This window comes from Colletotrichum siamense (assembly GCF_013390195.1).
Source record: "Colletotrichum siamense strain Cg363 chromosome Unknown KSG_Cg363_contig06, whole genome shotgun sequence".
Classification (NCBI taxonomy): domain Eukaryota; kingdom Fungi; phylum Ascomycota; class Sordariomycetes; order Glomerellales; family Glomerellaceae; genus Colletotrichum; species Colletotrichum siamense.
The window spans coordinates 4,067,607-4,086,597 of NW_023501019.1; the positions used below are offsets into that span (position 1 = coordinate 4,067,607).

The 18,991-nt window shown below is 57.2% G+C and overlaps 8 protein-coding genes across 8 annotated transcripts; 6 read left to right on the forward strand and 2 right to left on the reverse strand.

Moving 5' to 3' along the window:
• Positions 1-950: 950 nt before the first annotated feature.
• CIH1-0 (Intracellular hyphae protein 1) lies at positions 951-1,578 on the forward strand (the record flags this gene model as incomplete). Its single annotated transcript, XM_036641925.1, has 2 exons — positions 951-1,013; positions 1,132-1,578. The coding sequence occupies 2 exons, from the start codon at positions 951-953 to the stop codon at positions 1,576-1,578; spliced, it is 510 nt and encodes a 169-aa protein (XP_036493493.1).
• Positions 1,579-2,178: 600 nt separating this feature from the next.
• CGCS363_v010077 (Lactose permease) lies at positions 2,179-4,199 on the reverse strand (the record flags this gene model as incomplete). Its single annotated transcript, XM_036641926.1, has 8 exons — positions 2,179-2,344; positions 2,400-2,589; positions 2,647-2,876; positions 2,933-2,960; positions 3,017-3,400; positions 3,454-3,483; positions 3,539-3,868; positions 3,980-4,199. 8 exons carry the CDS (start codon positions 4,197-4,199, stop codon positions 2,179-2,181), a joined length of 1,578 nt encoding a protein of 525 aa, XP_036493494.1.
• Positions 4,200-6,037: 1,838 nt separating this feature from the next.
• Positions 6,038-8,173, forward strand: CGCS363_v010078 (uncharacterized protein; the record flags this gene model as incomplete). The annotated part of the gene is made up of 3 exons (XM_036641927.1): positions 6,038-6,072; positions 6,428-7,264; positions 7,435-8,173. The coding sequence occupies 3 exons, from the start codon at positions 6,038-6,040 to the stop codon at positions 8,171-8,173; spliced, it is 1,611 nt and encodes a 536-aa protein (XP_036493497.1).
• A 1,009-nt stretch (positions 8,174-9,182) lies between these two features.
• CGCS363_v010079 (uncharacterized protein) lies at positions 9,183-10,886 on the forward strand (the record flags this gene model as incomplete). The annotated part of the gene is made up of 1 exon (XM_036641928.1): positions 9,183-10,886. One exon carries the CDS (start codon positions 9,183-9,185, stop codon positions 10,884-10,886), a length of 1,704 nt encoding a protein of 567 aa, XP_036493498.1.
• Positions 10,887-11,226: 340 nt separating this feature from the next.
• CGCS363_v010080 (uncharacterized protein) lies at positions 11,227-11,742 on the forward strand (the record flags this gene model as incomplete). The annotated part of the gene is made up of 1 exon (XM_036641929.1): positions 11,227-11,742. One exon carries the CDS (start codon positions 11,227-11,229, stop codon positions 11,740-11,742), a length of 516 nt encoding a protein of 171 aa, XP_036493743.1.
• A 77-nt stretch (positions 11,743-11,819) lies between these two features.
• Positions 11,820-12,485, reverse strand: CGCS363_v010081 (uncharacterized protein; the record flags this gene model as incomplete). The annotated part of the gene is made up of 1 exon (XM_036641930.1): positions 11,820-12,485. One exon carries the CDS (start codon positions 12,483-12,485, stop codon positions 11,820-11,822), a length of 666 nt encoding a protein of 221 aa, XP_036493742.1.
• A 2,829-nt stretch (positions 12,486-15,314) lies between these two features.
• On the forward strand, positions 15,315-16,145 carry cesA-0 (Multidomain esterase; the record flags this gene model as incomplete). Its single annotated transcript, XM_036641931.1, has 2 exons — positions 15,315-15,366; positions 15,415-16,145. 2 exons carry the CDS (start codon positions 15,315-15,317, stop codon positions 16,143-16,145), a joined length of 783 nt encoding a protein of 260 aa, XP_036493741.1.
• A 495-nt stretch (positions 16,146-16,640) lies between these two features.
• aurD (Epoxide hydrolase aurD) lies at positions 16,641-18,018 on the forward strand (the record flags this gene model as incomplete). Its single annotated transcript, XM_036641932.1, has 2 exons — positions 16,641-16,960; positions 17,244-18,018. 2 exons carry the CDS (start codon positions 16,641-16,643, stop codon positions 18,016-18,018), a joined length of 1,095 nt encoding a protein of 364 aa, XP_036493740.1.
• Between the last annotated feature and the right edge of the window lie 973 nt (positions 18,019-18,991).

Genomic DNA, 18,991 nt, shown 5'->3' on the forward strand with positions numbered 1-18,991 from the left:
CGGCTATTAAGTCCCGTGATATTGGTGACATGTAAGTCGAGACCAACAAGAACCAACTTCTTGGGTCTACTACGCCTAAGGTTGGCGGCTAAATCAATAACTCTGCTGCGTGAGTTCTCGCAATGCACTTGTGAACTTTGGTCCTCCGCTTCCCTAGCAGACTTTTCAAGTAGCCCGAGATGCTGCATCATCGTCGACATGACCGTCCACGTCAAATTGAAATGGCCAAGAAGAAACGCGTAAGGGGGCAACGGTTTCTTCTCAGCGAAAGGGGGGTTTTAGAGTGCCAATAGATTGTGCTTCTAGAAACGTCGTCTCAACTCTCCAACAACACCGGACGATTCGACAAGGATGTCCCCAGATTGACAACCAACACGAGTCAAAAAAGGGGGCATAATCTCCAGAAATTAGAGTTTGGGCACCTCGCCCTGCTGGGAACATGATCATGCCCGAGACTGCCGATATCCCAGCGCCGTGGCTCGGGGACAGCTTCGCTCGGCTCGCCGTGACAGCGACAGCAAGCCGGGAACGCGGTTCCATCGCATCTCTCGCCCTGCGGCCACGTTCCCCGCGGACAGGCTCTTGGGGTAAACCAGCGTCTGGAAATGGCTTCAAACCATCTGAACTCAACCTGGCATAGCCCCCCCTGAGCCCCTTGCGACCCACAAACAACATTGACGGAGGCCATTCGAACTGGCAACTCCCGAATCTAGGATGCTAGCGTCAAAGCTGTTGGTTTCCTCCCCTTTCCTCCTTGGGGCCGGGGCGGCAATCAGTTGTATAAGTAGATGAGGGATCGTCAGTGTTGAGCAGACTTTCTGAAGCATCATCAGCATCCAGCTCTTCGATCCAGTCTTTCGCTAAACCAGCTACACAATCGTTTCAACTTACCCAAATTCACTCGCTCTTCATTTAATCATCTTTTTTTGATACCATCAAAATCGTTCAAAATGCAGACCTCTTACATCTTCACCACCCTCCTCGCCGCTGCCGGCCTCGTTGCCGCTCTTCCTGTAAGTACCTAGACAACTCGACGCCATTTCCCCGGGATCAGCTCTTTGAGCTCTCTTCCACCACACATCTGCAAACAACACAAACACCCAAGACCATTCTTGCTAACAACCCACATAGCAGGCTACTCCCACCCAGGTCACCCCCACGGGCACCGCCTCCGCCACCGCTTCCGCCACCCCCACCTGCTCCCAGGGCCCCGTCGTCGACTACACCGTCGTCTCCGGCGACACCCTCACCATCATCTCCCAGAAGCTGAGCTCCGGCATCTGCGACATCGCCAAGCTCAACAGCCTCGAGAACCCCAACCTCATCCTTCTCGGCCAGGTCCTCAAGGTCCCCACCCACATCTGCAACCCCGACAACACCTCTTGCCTGTCCAAGCCTGGCACCGCCACCTGCGTCGAGGGCGGCCCCGCCACCTACACCATCCAGAAGGGCGACACCTTCTTCATCGTCGCCGGCGATCTCGGCCTCGACGTCAACGCCCTGCTCGCCGCCAACGAGGGTGTCGACCCCCTCCTCCTCCAGGAGGGCCAGGTCATCAACATCCCCGTCTGCAAGTAAGCGGTTCGTTGTGGTTGATGAGATCTTCCGGCGGCATGGTCTGGTGACCCGGCTGTCGGCATCAGTGCGGAATAGCGTGCTTGGGATTTCCTAGTGTATGGGTCTGGTTCTGTAGAGTCACATAGATGGTAGCTCACTGCTGAAAATTGAACTGGATATAATCATTTTGCCCTCTCATTCATTACAGTGCCGGGTTGTGGCTTTCTCGTACTGCCCTGGAGCTTGAGATACATGCAAAGAGTAGACTTTACTCAGCTTTTTGCACTAGATTATCGATTAGGATGCTACTAGGTAGTGAAACGCGAAGGTTCGGTGCAAGAGACAGGGCCGTAGTAATGATTTTCTATGCTCTGGTTTAGGGTGTTATTTCCTGAGTCTATGTCAGCTTCTTAACACCTTGTCGCTCGTTGCTAGGAAAGTTGCCAAAATAGTCAAGCGTAATTATGGAACATAATGAGGCCACATCTTCTGCTTATGCGTACTAAACGGTACTGCTGTTGGTATCATTCAAGACAACTATTCCTCCCGTTTCGTTTAGTCCGAGACCAAACTCGAACTCCATAACTCCTATTTGACTTCTCCATGAACCTTTCACTTTTCTCACGCCGACTCTCTCTTCTCGACCTTCTCAGCTTGCGCTTGGGCTTCATGCCTCGCCACCCCAGCGGCGGAGTCTTTGCCGTCAAACAGCACCGCAATCTCCTCCAGCGTGGGGCCTCTGGTCTCAACAAAGAAGAAGTAAATGACCAAAACCTCGATAACCAAGCTGACGGCCTTGATTAGCAAAATGTCCCGCACACAGAATCGGGTATGACACTTACATGGCAATGTACACAAAGTAGAAACGCCATTCCAGCTGCTCGATTCCGAGCGGGTTGACCCACTGGTTAAAGACACCGCTCAGCGCCGTGAAGCAGAAGCACAGCGTGAGACCTTTGGCGCGGATGTTGTAGGGGAGAATCTCGACGGTGTAAGAGACTGTCAGACCGGGCCAAGCAGCGCCAGCGACACCTGAGAAGTTTTGTCAGCAAGGGATGTTTTCATCGTAGAAGTTGTTTTTTTGCATACCGTAAAAGACGAAAATCATCGCTACCACAGCGATGCCAGCCGAAGACGACTCTGTTTGAGCGTAGACTGCGCTACACGCCGTCCAGACGGAGAAGGAAAGCAGCATGCCAATGCCGGCGAAGAGGAACAGAACGCGGCGTCCGATTCGGTCGACGAAGAATGCGGCGGTGAGCGACACAAGCCATGACCAGATGGTAAGGCCACCGTTGATGTACGACTGTGTGATCGAGCTGTGGAAGAACCGTGTCAGCATGATATCGCAAGTCTTTCGAAAGGTGCAACTCACTCCTTGATACCGATAGTATTCAGAATAACTGCCTCGAACGTCAGTTAACGTCCACACTATCACAAAACATATATCAATACTTACCACTCAGATAATACGAAACCAGGCCATTTCCAGAGCACTGCGAGAAGATAGCCGTCGCAATGATCAAAGCGCACCGCTTGCGGTTACCCGGCGTGCGGACCAGCTCCATCCACCCGCTGTTCGCCGCCGCCTCCCTCTCCAGCTTGAGGGTGCTCGAGATCTCAGCAAACTCCCAGTGCGCGAACGCGTCCGTCTCGTCGCCGTTGCCGTGGTACTTGATGAGCACCCGCTTGGCCTGCTCCTCCTTGCCCTTGCTGATGAGCCAGCGCGGGCTCTCGGGCAGGAACCACACGGCGAGCAGCTGGATCCCGGGCATCATGCACTGGAGGCCGGTGGGCAGGCGCCATTGGATGTCACCGTGTTGCTGCGTAAGTGTGCCGAAGCCTGGTGAGGCTGTTAGGGAGTGCGCAAAGGGGGTGTTGGTGTGGGCGACTTACAAGTCCAGGCTGCGATGATCGAACCGAGGTCTGATTTCAAACTGTCAGCGATGCACTTTTTCTCCAAGTGGGACTTTCTTCTTACACCAGAGAGTGTTGTAGAGAGTCGTGACCTTGCCGCGATGTCTCGGATGCGCGACCTCGGTGATGAGCAGCGGGCACGTGCCGTTGGAGATGTTGGAGCCCGCGCCCATGATGAAGCGGCCGATGAGATACATTGCGTCTCTGCCCGCGCCCTCTTTGGGGAAGGCCTGCAGCAGAGCGCCGGCGACGACGAAGACGCATCCGACGGCGGTGCCAGTCTTTCGGCCGAGGCCGTCGGCGATATACGGGGCGAAGAGGAGGACGAAGAGGCCGCCGAAGCCGGGCATGGCGCCAAAGATGCCGAGACGGCTTCCGGTCGGGTGGTCAAAATCTGAGTGAGACGATGTCAGCTTGTTGTCGCGATGTCACTTTCAACTAGATGTTACGAAATAGGGAGTGCTCCTTTGGGCTGGATATGGTAGAGGAGCAAGACAAGACTTACAAGACTGCCATGACTGCATGGTCTGGAGCCCGTTGAGCAAGCTTCCGTCGTAGCCTAGTGTCGTCGATCCCAGGAAGAGGAAGACCATCATGAAGTACAGCTTCCTGAGCTCATGTTGCTTGTACCACGGCAGAGGCGATCCCTCGGGTGCGTCGAGGCGTGGTTCCAGCGTGATGTCGACATGGTCTACACCATGGCTCTCTGACTGCTTCAGCTCCATGGCGTACGAGAGATGTTAAGAACCGAGCTGTGTGAGTGAGAAGATGGATTTGTTGTCGCCGGACTAGACTGGGGTTGCCGCGTGTCTCCCCGTTTCCATCCTCCTGGGAAGTCAAGAGATCTCCGAGTGTACTTATAGCAAATTCCGACTTCCGGGCTACAGCAGCAAGCAGCATGGCATCTCGATATTGCACGCCGCCTTATGCCGAATCTGGCTCCAATGGACCTTCCAACTAATTGCCTGGTGCCCCCTTCGAGCCAAGGGCAGAACAACAGGCCACCCGACAAAGAGCCGAGGGTCGTTTACCCCCGATGACGGGTTCCAAGACAACAGACCACGCACGTCCAATGGCAGGACGTTGGGACGACGGCGTCACCAAGCGGCGGTTCGTTTCTCCAAGGGGGGGTATTACGGGGAGGGGCGGTTGTCAAGGCCAGGTGCAATCACGAGACTAGATCGTCATTGGAGCGAGTACAGACGAAGGGTGCCCCGTGGGGGTGGGAACAGTTTCTCACGAAGGGGAAAGGCGGACGGGAAGGGGGACCCAATATTAGACTCCACATCTTGCAGCTTGCCCTGGGGTAAAAGGCTCAGCTCCTTTGCGCATTGGAATCGCACGGGAACAGGTGGTGAGAGAGAGAGGGCCCTGACACCGGGTTACGGATGTCGGTTTTTGCGTGTGGTGATGGCGTGGTCGAATTGGCTAGTCAGGGGTGCCGCCAACATAACCCAGCTGCGCGGAATGGATTGTCTGGGGGAGCGGCGACGCAGAATACGACGACGACTTGCTGCACTATTACTAACATCTACTCTGTACACAGAAACAACAAGTCGAGTTGCGAGGGTAATGATAGAGTTTGGTGTACACTCTGCAACTCAAAGTCTGCTGCATCGACTGGAGCTATGCGCGTTACGGTCTGGACCATGACTCGATTTGTGACGCCCCAGTGCGGGGACATCCCCTGGTCGCTTTAGTCTTCCGAGAGCCTCTTTACTCCGTCTGGCAGCCCACGTTCTACGGGGGGATGGGAGTTACTCCGACGTATATGCGAGGCGAGAGGGGTGGAAGGTTTTCGCTACGGATACCAGCAGGGGAAGCATTTGAAAACGAACACTGAAGAGCCGTTCTGCATGCTCTGGATGGCCCGACAATTCTCCTCGGATGTCTCGAGACACCACTCCCAAGTCGCAGCTGTGCCTTGTCTGTTCTCTCCAACCCGCCAATCTTTTCCCCAGCCTGTCTCGTCTTTCGCCACGCCCAAAGGGAAAATCCGACCGCACACCAGCCGACCGGGACCAAATCAATCAACAAGGACCCATGCGGGCCACGTTTTGACGGACTGGATCCATCTCAAGCTTCTGCTTCGGCCTACCAGCTTCGAGAACCCTTTCTGAAGCTGTCTCTCTCCACAAGTTCGCCAATTGGGAGGGGCGGGCCGTTTCCACCACGAGTTGTTCGGGTGAAGGTTGCAGATTGTGTAGGTTCATGTTACCGTGAGTTGTGTGCGGCGGCGGCGGTTGATTGCCGTTTACTGTCACCGTAGCACGACGCACGGCAGGGCGCCTTTTTTTTTTTGTCTGCCCGGCTATCCATCTTGCGCCTCCTCGGCATTGGATCTGGTTTTGGGTTGGGCTGGTCTCCTCCGGGAGCGGCTGACTGCTTTGACTACATACCATGGACATGGAGATCGACCGAGCAGTACAACATCAGCAGCAGCAGCAACCACCACCACCACCACCGCAACCACCGGACGGAAACGGGTCTCGCTCTCCACTTTCGACATCCCCGGCGTCGCCCGCCAGCGGCAGGCCGAGGACCAAGATCATCAGGAACCAGAATGCCTGCGACGCATGCCGGGCCCGCAAAGTCAGGGTGAGACGATTTTCCCAAGGAGTCTTTTTGTTCTTTTTTTCTGCCCAGTAACTGTCTGTCGTGTTTTCATTAACCATACAGTGTATGTCACGTAACATGTCATGAAGAACTAACATCAGCACACCGGCCGGCTCAACTGACTGACTGATCGGCAGTGTCTGTACGGAGCGGGCGAGACCCGTTGCCAAGGCTGCTCGTTCCTCGACATCCACTGCACACATGACCGGCCGCGGCGGAGGAGAGGGCCGCCGAACAAGTTCCGTCCAACCTAACCCACCCCCGGTCTGCAGCACACACATCCGATGTTGTTGTTGCACACCACCCCTGACCACTTACACTGACCAATATCAAACAGACATGCACAGCAACAACACCAACTCCAGGCTCATCAGCAGCAGCAGGCTTTACCCGGGCCATCTAACCAACAAAGCCCCTCGGCATCGGACATCACCTCGCCGGACCTCAACCTCGCCTACCAGACCTCGCCCGCCTCCTCATCCGCCCACACGCACACCACCCCGCGCTCCCACTCACACATATCCGCCTCCGCCGTCGCAGCAGCAGCAGCAACAATAACAGCAGCAGCAGCAACATCCTCCTCCGCCTCGTCCGTCCCCGACCTGCGCGCCCTCATCGGCGCCCCGAGCCCCGCCACGGGGTCGGGACCGGGCCACGGCACGACCAGCACCAGCAACTACCTCGCCCTCTTCGCGCCCGAGGCCCTCGTCCACCGCATCCTGCACGACTGGTTCGAAAAAGTGCACTCCCTCGCGCCCGTCCTGCACCGGAGGCGCTTCATGCACCGCCTCAAGGCCGGCGAGGCCGCCTCCGACCGCACCTTCTGCGCGCTCGTCGTCAGCGTCTGCGCCGCGACCGTCGCCACCCTCCGCCGCGCCGACTACCACCCCGTCACCGTCGAGGGCTGCCTTGACTTCATCGAGGACCACCACCTGCTCGACCACGGCATCCGCAAGCCCGCCTACTCGCTCGACTGGTGCATCGCCATGTACAACATCGGCACCTCGGCCTCCTCCATGAACGAGAACGGGCTGGGCGACATGGGTTCGTTCCACGGCATGTCCGAGGCTGCGGCGGGGGCGAGGTTTCTTGCGTATTACCGCATGGCTGACTTGGATATGTCCGAGCAGCAGCTGCTGAAGCGGCTCTTCTGGCTGATCTTTGCGGCGTATTGGTACGTAGCATCCCCATCCCCCCACCATATTACTCTGTATGCAACCTTGGGATAAACATCCATGCATGATGGAGGGTGTTCTTCAACATGGGATGACGACACCACCACCGGTTGACCTTTTCCACACCCTACTACTCATTCTAACACTATTCCCCGTTTCCCCAATACAGCAGCGCAGACATCTTCGGCCGCCTCTCCGTCTCCATAGTCTCCCACCAAGAAAACCGCGCCCACCTCCGCCCCCTCCCCCTCTCCGACTCCCAGCTCGACACCGGCCCGCAGCTCTCCCCCGCCGACGGCCTGGCCCCCTGGCACGGCGACACCACCTCCTACGTCCCGGGCCTCAACCACCTCAGCGACCTCTTCCTCATCTGGCACGAGGCCCAGACCGCCCCCGTCAGCGTCTACGGCACCCAGGAAGACGCCCTCAAGCACTACCTCGCGCGCATCCAGACCATCATCGACAGCTTCCCGCCCGAGCTCCGCTGGCGCGGCGGCCTCTCGCGCCCGGGACACATCACCGAGGGCCACGACACGCAGATCGCCAACCTCTTCATCACGAGCCTCAACATCCGCTCGAACCTGCTGCAGAAGTTCGGCAGCACGGTGAAGACGCGCGCCGCGGAGCACCAGCGCATCGTGGACGACCTGCTCGAGATTTTGTATCATATGCCGCAGCACGTGCTGGAGCAGAACGGGAACAGTCTGATCCCGAAGCTGCGCGACTGCGGGGCGGCGTACATGGAGCAGATGAACATCGGGGATGGCGGTGATGGTGGTGGCGGCCCCGAGACGTTGGTGAGCGAGAGCGCGCGGCTCAAGTTGGAGAAGCTGTTGAGGAAGCTGGATGATATCGATTGTTGGCCGGGACTCCCCGGGGTGGAGAGCCCGCAGAGCAATAGACAATAGCCCCAGAGGAGTAAAATAAGATGAAAAAAACATACAAAGAGAATAAGACATTACATGATATTCCCGGGAAGGTGGGAAGAGACAGCCAAAGACACAGCAAGTGGTGCAAGGAGTGGTGCAAGGACCGCCCGATGTTCCCCGCTGCAATGGAACAGACTCCACGCATCCACCAGCGGAGACTTTTTTTGTTTTTGGCAATGTGGGTTATGAGGAGAGACAAACAAAGCCTCAGACATGGGGGGGAGTAAATGCGAAGTATTTCCGGACTTTCGCAGCTTCAGTTCACCATGCAACTCCGGCAAAGAGTCACACAGCGTAATGGAACTTCAGACGTAATTCCGTCAATATGGCAATTACTGGATTGCGGGGAAACAAGCATTCATTTCATGCATCAACACTGAGTCCGGTTCTTGTTCCTTGAAACTAAACATCCAAAGGACTTTGAATAGATGCGAAGTATTTCCGAAAGCTCTTCAACCCCCCATCTAGTCTAAGCATCTCCCCTCGGCCCGTCTCCGGTGGCGCCACACCACCCCCAACCAACCACCAGGTGATCTGCAATCATGTTCCCGCTTCACTGAATCTGTGGAGCTGGGGTTCGTTCCGAACGCCGCCAGCGAGGACGAATGGCGGCTCTCGTTGGAGCGGCAGGCCGCAGGAGCTGGCGCCGTCGGGTTTTCCCTCACGTAGAGCGGATCCGAAAAGGAGGGTCTCCCGGCGGTGGTGTCACGCTGCTGCTGGTGCGGCTCCGATAAACCCAAGCTGGCCTGACTGACATAGGTGAATGACGGAGCTTACTTGCATTTACATCCTCGGGATAATGTTGACTCGAGATATCAGACGCCATTACTTCAACCTCTCTCAATCTCACGATTGTTTCTGAGAGTCCATCCTTCTTCTCTCTACCTATTCACTCTCTCTCACTCACCACCACACCTCCTCCCCTCGTTTCTTCCCCCTCCTCACCACACCTATACACACATTAAACACAACACCAAACTCGCCCATCATGACGGCCCTCGACGCCTCCAAACCACCCCACCTCCACCGTTTCCCCAACGGCAACACCCAGCTCATCCTCCACGGCAAGCCCTTCCTCATGCTCGCCGGCGAGCTGCACAACTCCTCCCTCTCCTCCGCCCGCTTCATGTCCTCCGTCTGGGGCCCCATGAAGCACAACCACATCAACACCCTCCTCGGCGCCATAACCTGGGAAGACATCGAGCCCACAGAGGGCGCCTTCTCCTTCGCCGAGCTCGACGCCGTCCTCGCCGGCGCCCGCGAACACAACATGCACCTCGTCCTCCTCTGGTTCGGCACCTACAAGAACGGCATCTCCACCTACGCCCCCGGCTGGGTCAAGCGCGACACAAAGCGCTTCCCCCGCGTCCAGGTCCTCGAGGCCGGCGGCCGCAAGCGCACCGTCGAGATGGTCTCCCCGCTCAGCACCGCCGCCTGCGAGGCCGACTCCAAAGCCTTCGCCGCCCTCATGCGCCACCTGAAGGAGGTCGACGGAGAGCACAACACCGTGCTCATGGTCCAGGTCGAGAACGAGACAGGCCTCCTCGGCGACTCCCGCGACCGCTCCCGCCGCGCCGACGCAGCCTTCGCCCAACCCGTCCCAGAACCCCTCCTGCAGCACTTCCACTCCCAGCGGGACACCCTCCACCCCAAGTTCAAAGCCCGCTTCGCCACCCCGCCGCCCTCGGGCACGCACTCCTGGACCTCCGTCTTCGGCCCCGGCACCGCCGCCGACGAGGCCTTCATGGCCTACCACATCTCCTCCTACGTCGGCCGCGTCGCCGCCGCCGGCAAGCGCGAGTACGACATCCCCCTGTACACAAACACCTGGCTCAACTTCGACGACGCCTCCGACCTCGACCTGCGCGGCGTCCCCATCGTCGTCGGCGGCGGCGCCGACCCGGGCGTCTACCCCTCCGGCGGGCCCTGCCCGCACGTCCTCGACATCTGGCGCTTCAACACCATCTTCACCGCCCAAAAGGCCCTCGACTTCCTCGCGCCGGATCTCTACTTCCACAACTACGAGACTGTCTGCAGGGACTACACCGCCCACGCCGGCAACCCGCTCTTCATCCCCGAGCAGCGCCGCGACGAGAACGGCGCCCGGAGAGTGTGGCTCTCCTACGGCACCTACGGCGCCCTCGGCGCCTCGCCCTTCGGCATCGACACCGGCGCCGACGTCGTGGGGCGCGAGTACAAGCTCCTCTCCCAAATCACGCCTTTCCTTCTCGCCGCCGCGCCGGAAGACCGCATGGGCTTCTTCTTCGACGAGGAGGCGGACCCCGCCGGCAAGGGCGAGCGGTGGAGCAAGGTCTTTGGCGACATCGAGGTCATCATCGAGCGCGCGTTCGTGTTCGGGAAGGCTGGTCCTGGCGGGGGCATGATCATCCACCTCGGCGACGCCAAGTTTTTGGCTGTGGGCCGCGGGTTCAATGTGAGCTTCAAGAGCGTGCGCAAAGAGGCGACCTTCACGGGGATCCTGACGGCGGCGGAGAAGGAGGTCGCGGAGGACGGGACGCTACGCACACTGCGGGTGTTTAATGGTGATGAGACGCGCAGCGGAGAGTTTCTGATCATGCCGAACGATGATCCGGACTATGGCGGGTTCCCGATCGCGGTTACGATCCCGGCGAAGACGTGTATTGCTGAAGTGGAGGCGTATTGGGTTGCGGAGGACGAGGAGGATCGATGAATGATACGGGTTTGCAAAGGATAGAATGACGGTTTAGATGGGTTGATACCTACGGCCAGGATTGGCTACGGCCGGTATAGAATGCATATAGGAATATTACGACATGATAATGACCGATTTGATGGTTCTGGCATGTTGTGGCGGTGGTGGCAGCCCCGTGATCCCGGCCGCCCGCCGAAGGGCGCCGTTGACGATTCTGACGTCGGACGCCACTTCTCCTACATAAAACCAACAACAGCAATATTTTTTCGCACTCCCACCTCTCCCTATCCTCAATACTGCGCAAAAGTCCCACCTGAAATCATTCATCGCGCCAGTTCAATCAACCACATCCTTCAACATGGCAGACGAATCAAACCTCGGCCCAAAGCCAACAACCCTCACCGGAGGCTGCCTCTGCGCCAAGCTCCGCTACACCGTCACCCTTCCCGGCTCCCACGACTTCGTCAAGAATGCAATGACGTGCCAATGTACCCAGTGCCGCCGCCAGTCCGGCGCGCTCTTCACCGCGTTTCACCGCGTGCCGGACTTCCGTTGGACGTCCGACACCACCGCCAGCCTGGCCGAGTACGGCGCCTCGGCGGCCGCCAAGCGCGGCTTCTGCAGGGATTGCGGCTCGTGGCTCTATTACCGCGGCCAGGACGGGTACAGCATCTGCTTGGGGACTGTCGACCCGGAGATTCTGTTTGGGGAGAATGGGGGCGAGGCATATGGACGGGCGCTGGCGAACGGGTTTGGGTTTCATGAGTGGTGCGAGAACGAGATTGAGGGCGTGACGAGCGATATACCGATGTTGAATCGCGGGCAGAGACACCAGGGGATGTTTCCGGTAGAAGATGTAAAGGCGAAGCTGTAGGTGGCTGGCAGATGATACAACATTGTGATGAAATCGAGATATTATAACCAAAGCCCGGTGCATGATAACTTGGACCATCACAACCCGCGCAGCCACTTGGAGTTCAATCCCGTCTTCTTGCTCTTGTCTCCCTCTTCACGGGAGTACCCCTCGGGCCTGATGTCTTCTCCCCGCTCATTCGCCAAGTTCCATTTCTTGTACGCCGTCGCCACGAGTTCTCCAACCTCCTCCCTCGTCTCTCCAATGACACCCAGCATTAATAATGCTTCAGTCTCCTCAATCCAGTCCTGCAAGCGCCGGAACTCAACTTCGTCGCGACGCAGCTTCTCTGGCAGCCCACGGCTCTTCATAAGTGTCAACACACCAGCGACTGCCGTGTTGATCGCGCCCAGAACAGTGATGCTCTTCCTGTGCGTGCCCGCGGAGGGGCCCATGGCGGCCACCACCGCACCGGTGATCAGCTGGGTGGCATGGCAGGTGTACAGTACGACGGTGGCGATGATGCGGTAGATGCGGACGCGACGGTGGGCGGCAATGGTGGACGCGTAGATGCCGAGGGCGGAAATGCGGCCGGACTCGAGATCGCAATCGTCTTGGGGTTGGAGGTGGACGTTGATGCCCACTGCGCGACGGAAGAGGACGAGGTTGGACGGGTCGGAGGAGTTGGAAGGGCTGGATTGGTGGGACCCGGCATCGTCGCGGGGCAGAAGCGGGGAGGCTTCGTCGTTGAGCGGTTTCGACATGGCTTCAGGCGTTATCAATGGGATATTGGGTGTCGGAGTCGAGAGTGAATTGCATCTTGAGAGAGTGCAAACATGTTTATCAAGTATCCAACGCTGGACCACTTAGCCTAGGGGTATCTCGCAATCTTATCGGTGAAGTCGTCATCTGAACACGACGACGCGACTTCTGGTTATCTTTGAAGTCGCAATTTGATCACGTTCAGGGCATTCGTGAGGACTCCTGGGTGAAACCAGATAACTGCGTAGTATGCGCTAATCCGGGAACTGCAGCGGGCCGCTGGAGGGTGTAACGGTGAGGGCAGCCATTGGTCGCATGTCGAGTTGACATGAGACTGCTGTCACCTGTCACTGATCATCCGCGTTGGCAGGCCCAGAAATTGAGGGACTCGGTGCCTGAGTCGCGGCGGTTGGTTGGAAGCATCAGATAAGGTACGCGGCAGTGGTTCAGCGATGTGCAATTGTGCGATCCGTTGACTGACTTGAGTCGTGAGCTATTCGGTGTGACCCGGTTGATACTGACGGCGGTATTGGTGATAAATGCGCCATGCTTCAGGGATGAAGCAACGTTGCAAAATTCAAGCAAAAGCGAGGATTGCCGCTAGCTGGCAAGTAGTCCGTTTCTGTCCTCGGGTCGCAAGCTGCTTTGAAAGCTTCCAGAATATCCGTAGAGCTTATTGATCTGCTATTATCCCACGTGAAGACCAAGGAAGGTATCATGGCAAGGTTGCAATCCGGTAGGCATCTGCCGAGGTGGCGTCTTGGCTCATTTCACGCCGCATCGACGCATCGTCGCATCGCATTGTTCGATGACATTTGATACCGATCGCGTGCTTGAATGGCTACTCAATATTCTCCGGCATTGTTGCCAAGTGCGATGTCGACAGCAGTATGCAGCATGTTAGCTTGTTTGCTGGCGCCGTAGAAGGTGACGTCAGAAAGGGGCCCGACTGCAGACGCAGGGACGATGTTGTGGCGTCGTATGCGGTCCTGTCAGCTTCGCAGCATCTTGTACCTGTCGAGGTCTAGCTCGAGTCCGGCTTTGGGTGCCGCCGTCATTAGAAGCAATCCTTCGCGGTGGTGCGTGCTGGTTGGGTCTCAATCTCAAAAGACCGAGCCGAACAATGAGAGGCGGCAGAGGCAGACGAGGTGGATAAGGTGAGATGCCGGCGGTGGGCACTCGGGTATTTGATGGAAGTGATGCAGCTCGGAAGATGTCAGCAGTCCCACTCGACGGTCAACTGCCGTGGCCAAGCTGCCTGGAGTGCGATGTATCCATAGGGCAGGCAGGTGAATGAAAATATCAGGCGGCAGGGAGAAAAGAAAGAGGAAGAGGCCGGGCTGCGGCTGTGTCGTCAAGGTGAAACTGGATGGTGGTCGGAAAATAATTATTAGCTGGGGCCAAGAGTTCGTTCCATCCGCCTTACCGCGGGCAGGCCGTCCAGCTTGGGCGGTGAGGTGCCAAAAAGGGGAGACAAGACCTGGAGTGTCCGGGCGGGTGATCAGGGATGACGGTCGCTGAAGCCATGCGGGATGACGCCAAAAGCAGCATCCCCATCCCCATCCCCAGCCACTTCCCTCCTTCTTTTCCTGGTGCATCTATCTTGTCATGCTGCGAAATAAGATCCATCATACCATTTGGCGATTACCTGAAAAGTAAGCCACGACGAAAAGAGAAGGCAAGCCACCCGAGTCCGACTTCCTCGGGACATGAGGAAGGAGAAGGAAGAGAGGTCGAAACATCACAGCATGCATAGTAGGTGCCTATCGTGGATGCGCCTTCCTTCCCCTGCATCCACCTCGTGCTGTGACCCAGAGAGAGATCTCCCACTTTTGCGGGGAGTTGCACCTGCCCCAGGCCGACCTGAACTTGCCGTAAAAGTCAAACTTGCCATTCGCGGCAAGTGCAGCAGCAGCCCCTGCCTGCCTGTTTGCCGTGTGTTGCGCCTGCTCCTGCTTGTGTTTGTGGCTGCTTCTTTCTTTCGCGTGGCAGTCACAGTCTAAGGTCGGTACCTACAAGAAACGGAAGGAAAGGGACTTGTGTGCGTCCTTCCCCATCAAACAATGGGAAACACGCAATGGGGTGCTCCTGCCATCAAATTTCCAAATTTCCCAGAGCAGGCAGCAGCATTCTGCTCTCCTTCCTTCCCTTCAAAGTGGCAGACGACAACAGTAGCGCCGCCGTTCCTCCGCCGTGTCTGCATCCTTTCCGCGCCTCCCTCGTCTTAGTCCCGCTCCGTCCTCACCTCCATCCTTCGACGCTATTCCCGACTTACGAGTAGTCCTCTCGGTCTCATCCCGTCTTCGCCTCAACTCGCTTACAGCCAGGCACTACATGCACATGGACCCAGCAGCAGCAACGGCCATCAACTGCCATGTCATGTCATCCAGACCTCCCCGTCCGTCTTATCCCTGCCCACCCACTGACTTGCACCTTGCCCAACCCAGGCATGGTCCAATGACAATCCCAATGAGCCGTCCGATCCTCCAAAAGGGACTTTGGAGCTTGCACCAGGGAACCGCAGACTGATCCCTCCCTCCGTCGCACTAATGCGCAGTAACGCAACCAGGTACCGGTCGCACCAAGGACCGACCCTGCCACCGATCCAGAGGCCCAACCATGAGCTTATTTTCTTGGCTTGTCCCCTAGGTACCTCCTTAGGTGCTCAATCATGGATCACGCCTCTCCTCGTACTTAACCTACCCGTCGCCCAACTGTCTCGTTGAAACGTCTCAGTCTGTCAACACGCCTCAAAACATCTAGCGACCGGTTACGACCTCGCCTTTGAACGCCGGACCTTCAACCCATCACCGATTACATCCTCGCCCATCATGCATTCAAACGGTTATCTCTCGACGGCCATGCTCTTGGCTTCTAGTGCTGGTAAGCCCACCTTCTCCGATTTCTCCAACGGCTGCTAACAAGCCCCAGTCTACGCCGCCCCGGCGCATCAGCCCCCGGCCCTCCACGGAAGAGCAGACTTCAATATCCTCGTCGGCGGCAATGTCTCCCTCCGTATCATGCCCCTCGGCGCCTCAATCACCCACGGAGTCCAGTCCTCAGATGGCAACGGCTACCGTCAAGACCTGCGCAACGCACTCATCGCAGACGGCAACCCCGTCGACATGGTTGGCAACAACCCCAACGGCACCATGGAAGACAACCAGAACGAGGGCTGGCCCGGCCTTCGCATCGAACAGGTCCTCGCCAAGGCCAAGATTTCAGTCCCCGAGACCCTGCCAAACCTCGTCCTGATCAACGCCGGCACAAACGACTGCGTTCAAAGCTACGACACCGACAACGCCGGCGCTCGCACCCTCGAAATGATGGAGTACGTCTGGTCCACATCTAGCCGTGCCTCCATCGTACTCTCCACCCTCCTGCCCAATGGCAACAACAACACCGAGGCCTGTGTCTTGAAGGTCAACGAGCAGTTCAAGAAGCTTGTCGAGGAGCAGCAGGCCAAGTCCAGAAAGGTCGTCATCGTCGACATGCACTCTGACCAAGGCCCACTGAAGAGCGACCTGGTCGACGGCACCCACCCCGACGATGCTGGCTACCAAAAGATGGCCAACCTTTGGTTCGCTGGTATCAAGGATGCCGCCTCTCGCGGCTGGCTCGAGTCCCCGGAGGCTCTTCCCGGCAGCACGACGTCCAGCTGACTAGATCAGATCGCGGCGCAGATGTACAAAGCCTTTCGCCCTGCCTTTGCCGGGGTTGAAAATGAGACACGATAATTCGCGCCGATGAAAAGGCATCGAAACGCGCATTCACATTATTGTAATTTACTGCATCACATTTGGCGTTATCTAAAAGGGATGGGAGGGCCTCAGAAGGCTTGCGTAATTGAGTTTAAATCACCATAGTAATTGTCCAAGTTCACGCCAGACGATCGCTCATTCGCCAATTCGTGAAAGTTTACATCGGCTGGTAGTCTTACCGACGGACCCTCACCATTTGGCCGAGGAAGCGTGCGGATGGACAACTTCAGATGAAATGCCGACCACTCACCAGCCCAAGCCCGGCCGTTCCGTCGTCTCCATGCAACGTCCCCCGTCTTCCTTCTCCGCAGGCTACTCATGGTGATCCTTCACTAGCATTGAAAACACACTCGCCCATCTCACTGCATATCTCACCACACATTACACTCACTCACCATGTCTCGCACAGTATTCACAGCCGTCTTCCTCGCCAACTTCTACCTCGCCAAGGTCGCCATCAACGACCTCGGCAACGCCAACGGCCTCAATGACGTCGTCGCGAAGAACCTCGAGGCCGAGCCCATCACCTTCACCACCGTGAGAGCCCTCGACAGCCTGCTCACCATGCTGGTGCGCTTCTTCCAGCCCATCGTCCAGGGCACCGACCTCCCCCTGACGCTCTTCGCCATCTTCATGGCCGGGCAGCTTCTGGCGGTGCACATGCTCATCATCGTCGAGGGCATGCGGGCTGGGAACCGCGGCAAGATTGTTTCTTAGTGAGTCTTGAGTATATCTTTTCAGAAGACCTCCCAACTGTGCTTTTACTGCTGTTTTCCCCGTGCTGTGAAACCTCCGACCGGTTTGGGCTTGTCTCGATCGGCTTCCATAATGAAGGCGGTGATTTCCGGTGTGGCTGGGGCGAGCCGAGCCGGAGGGATCGAGATGAGTTGATATTGTGGAGGAGTTTGAGACATTTGCTTCGCTGTGGTGTAGAAACGATCGCAAGGCGTATTCCCGAAACTTCATCAATAAGATTTCCCAACTGACGTGTCGCAACAGCACCACCGCCTGGGGCATGCTCTGGCAACTCATAACTTTCGGCGTCACCCTCCCCCTCTACTTTCTCGCCTGGCTCTGGACCTCGGAGATCCCCTCCGCCGCAAGTACCTTCTCCTTCGCCGACGCCATCTCCATCCCCCCCGCCGACGGCGAGACCGTCACAACCGCGTGGTCCCTCGGCGTCCTCCTCCCCAGCATCCTCGCCGGCCTGCCCCGCACCCAGTTCTTCTCCCCCTACTTCCAAGAAGCCGCCCTCGCAATCTGGCAGGCCTTCCCCCTCTGGACCGGCATCCTCCAAGCTATCCTGCCCAAGCTGTCCACCGCCCCGGAAGCCCGCCTCGAGACCGCAGAGACGAAAATCGCGCGCTTCGGCAGGATATACACCTTCACCCTCGCCCTCGCGACGGCGTGCCACTACGGCGTCGTAGGCTACGTCGTGCTGAAATCCGAGTCCGCGGCGGGCGTGGCTCCGCTGGAGATGCTGGGGCAGATTCTGCGCCCGACGTGGCCGTGGAGCACGGCGCCCATGGCGAGTCTGGAGAAGGGGATTCTGGCGCTGTTGCAGTGGGATATGTACTGCGCGTCGCTGGCGACGTGGAGCTGGCTTGCGTATATGGCGTATGCGAGGGCGGGGGTGGGACAGGTTGTGATGGATCTGGGGAAGGCGGTCATGTGGAGTTGTGTGGTTGGGCCTGGGGGTGCGGCGTTGGCTGTTGTTTGGGGGAGGGATGTTGCGGTTTTGAGGGCTGCTGCGGGTAAGAAGAAAATGGGTTGATGTTCAATGGACGAGAATGTTGTAGGCGTTCATCTGGTATTGTTTTCTGTCTACTTACTTGAAGTTAGGAAAACGCGCGTAGTGCCGTCCTAATGGATTGGGAAAGTGATTGCAATCATTTGCAACGTCTGTTTCGAATCTCAAATTCCAATAAGAGCCAGAACCCCCAAAACGGCTCTAGCTTTGGTTCTTGTGGATCAGATCTCTATGTCTCTTTGAGGTCCGCTTCTGTAGCCTGGGCGTTTGAAAACATCGACAAAACTTAGCATTGTCGTCAGAGTAACATGGGGCTCCAGTACTATGTCTTCCATCTTCAGTGCTAATGCCTTTGAGCTATCCGAGGTACCTCTCCGGTTTCCCCCTGGCTTTTGCGTCCATATGCTCGGCTTTCGGGGACGATTGGGGTGACCGCTTGCTCGGGCGCTAGTACCTGCTTGTTCGACTGAAATGATTGCTGATTTATCGCCTTTGCTTCTTCAATATCATCCTTCTCGACATAGAACTGTGTGTTGAAATCTGTGTCTGCGAAGTCAGACATGGCAGTGCCAACTTGGATGTCTTTTGATGCTAGATCCTGTTCTTTTGGCCCTGGCGCTTGCAGATACATACCTCTTGTCTTAAAATGTCCTGATAGTAGCCTCGACCCTTTTCCCGTATGGCTCGCTGATACTGTCTCTGAAAACTGTTGCTGTTCCTTGCCTTGCCTTCTCAGCCAATTCTGCATTGCCAAGCGTACCAGCCGATGGATTTCGAGATTTTCTGCAGCATGTCGCTTCTTTATGAATGCATACGCCATCAACGTGCTGATCGCCTCGTGTGTCTGTCTTTCACTTTCCCCAGGGGGTAAAAGTGACGGTGGAATGTATCTTTCAGCAAAATAGCAAGTGAGTCCGAGGTAACTTGCTGCCAAGGGGTTATCTCGGGCAATATTTTCGAACGAAATGAACCACGTCTTTGCGACTGGATTCTGAGT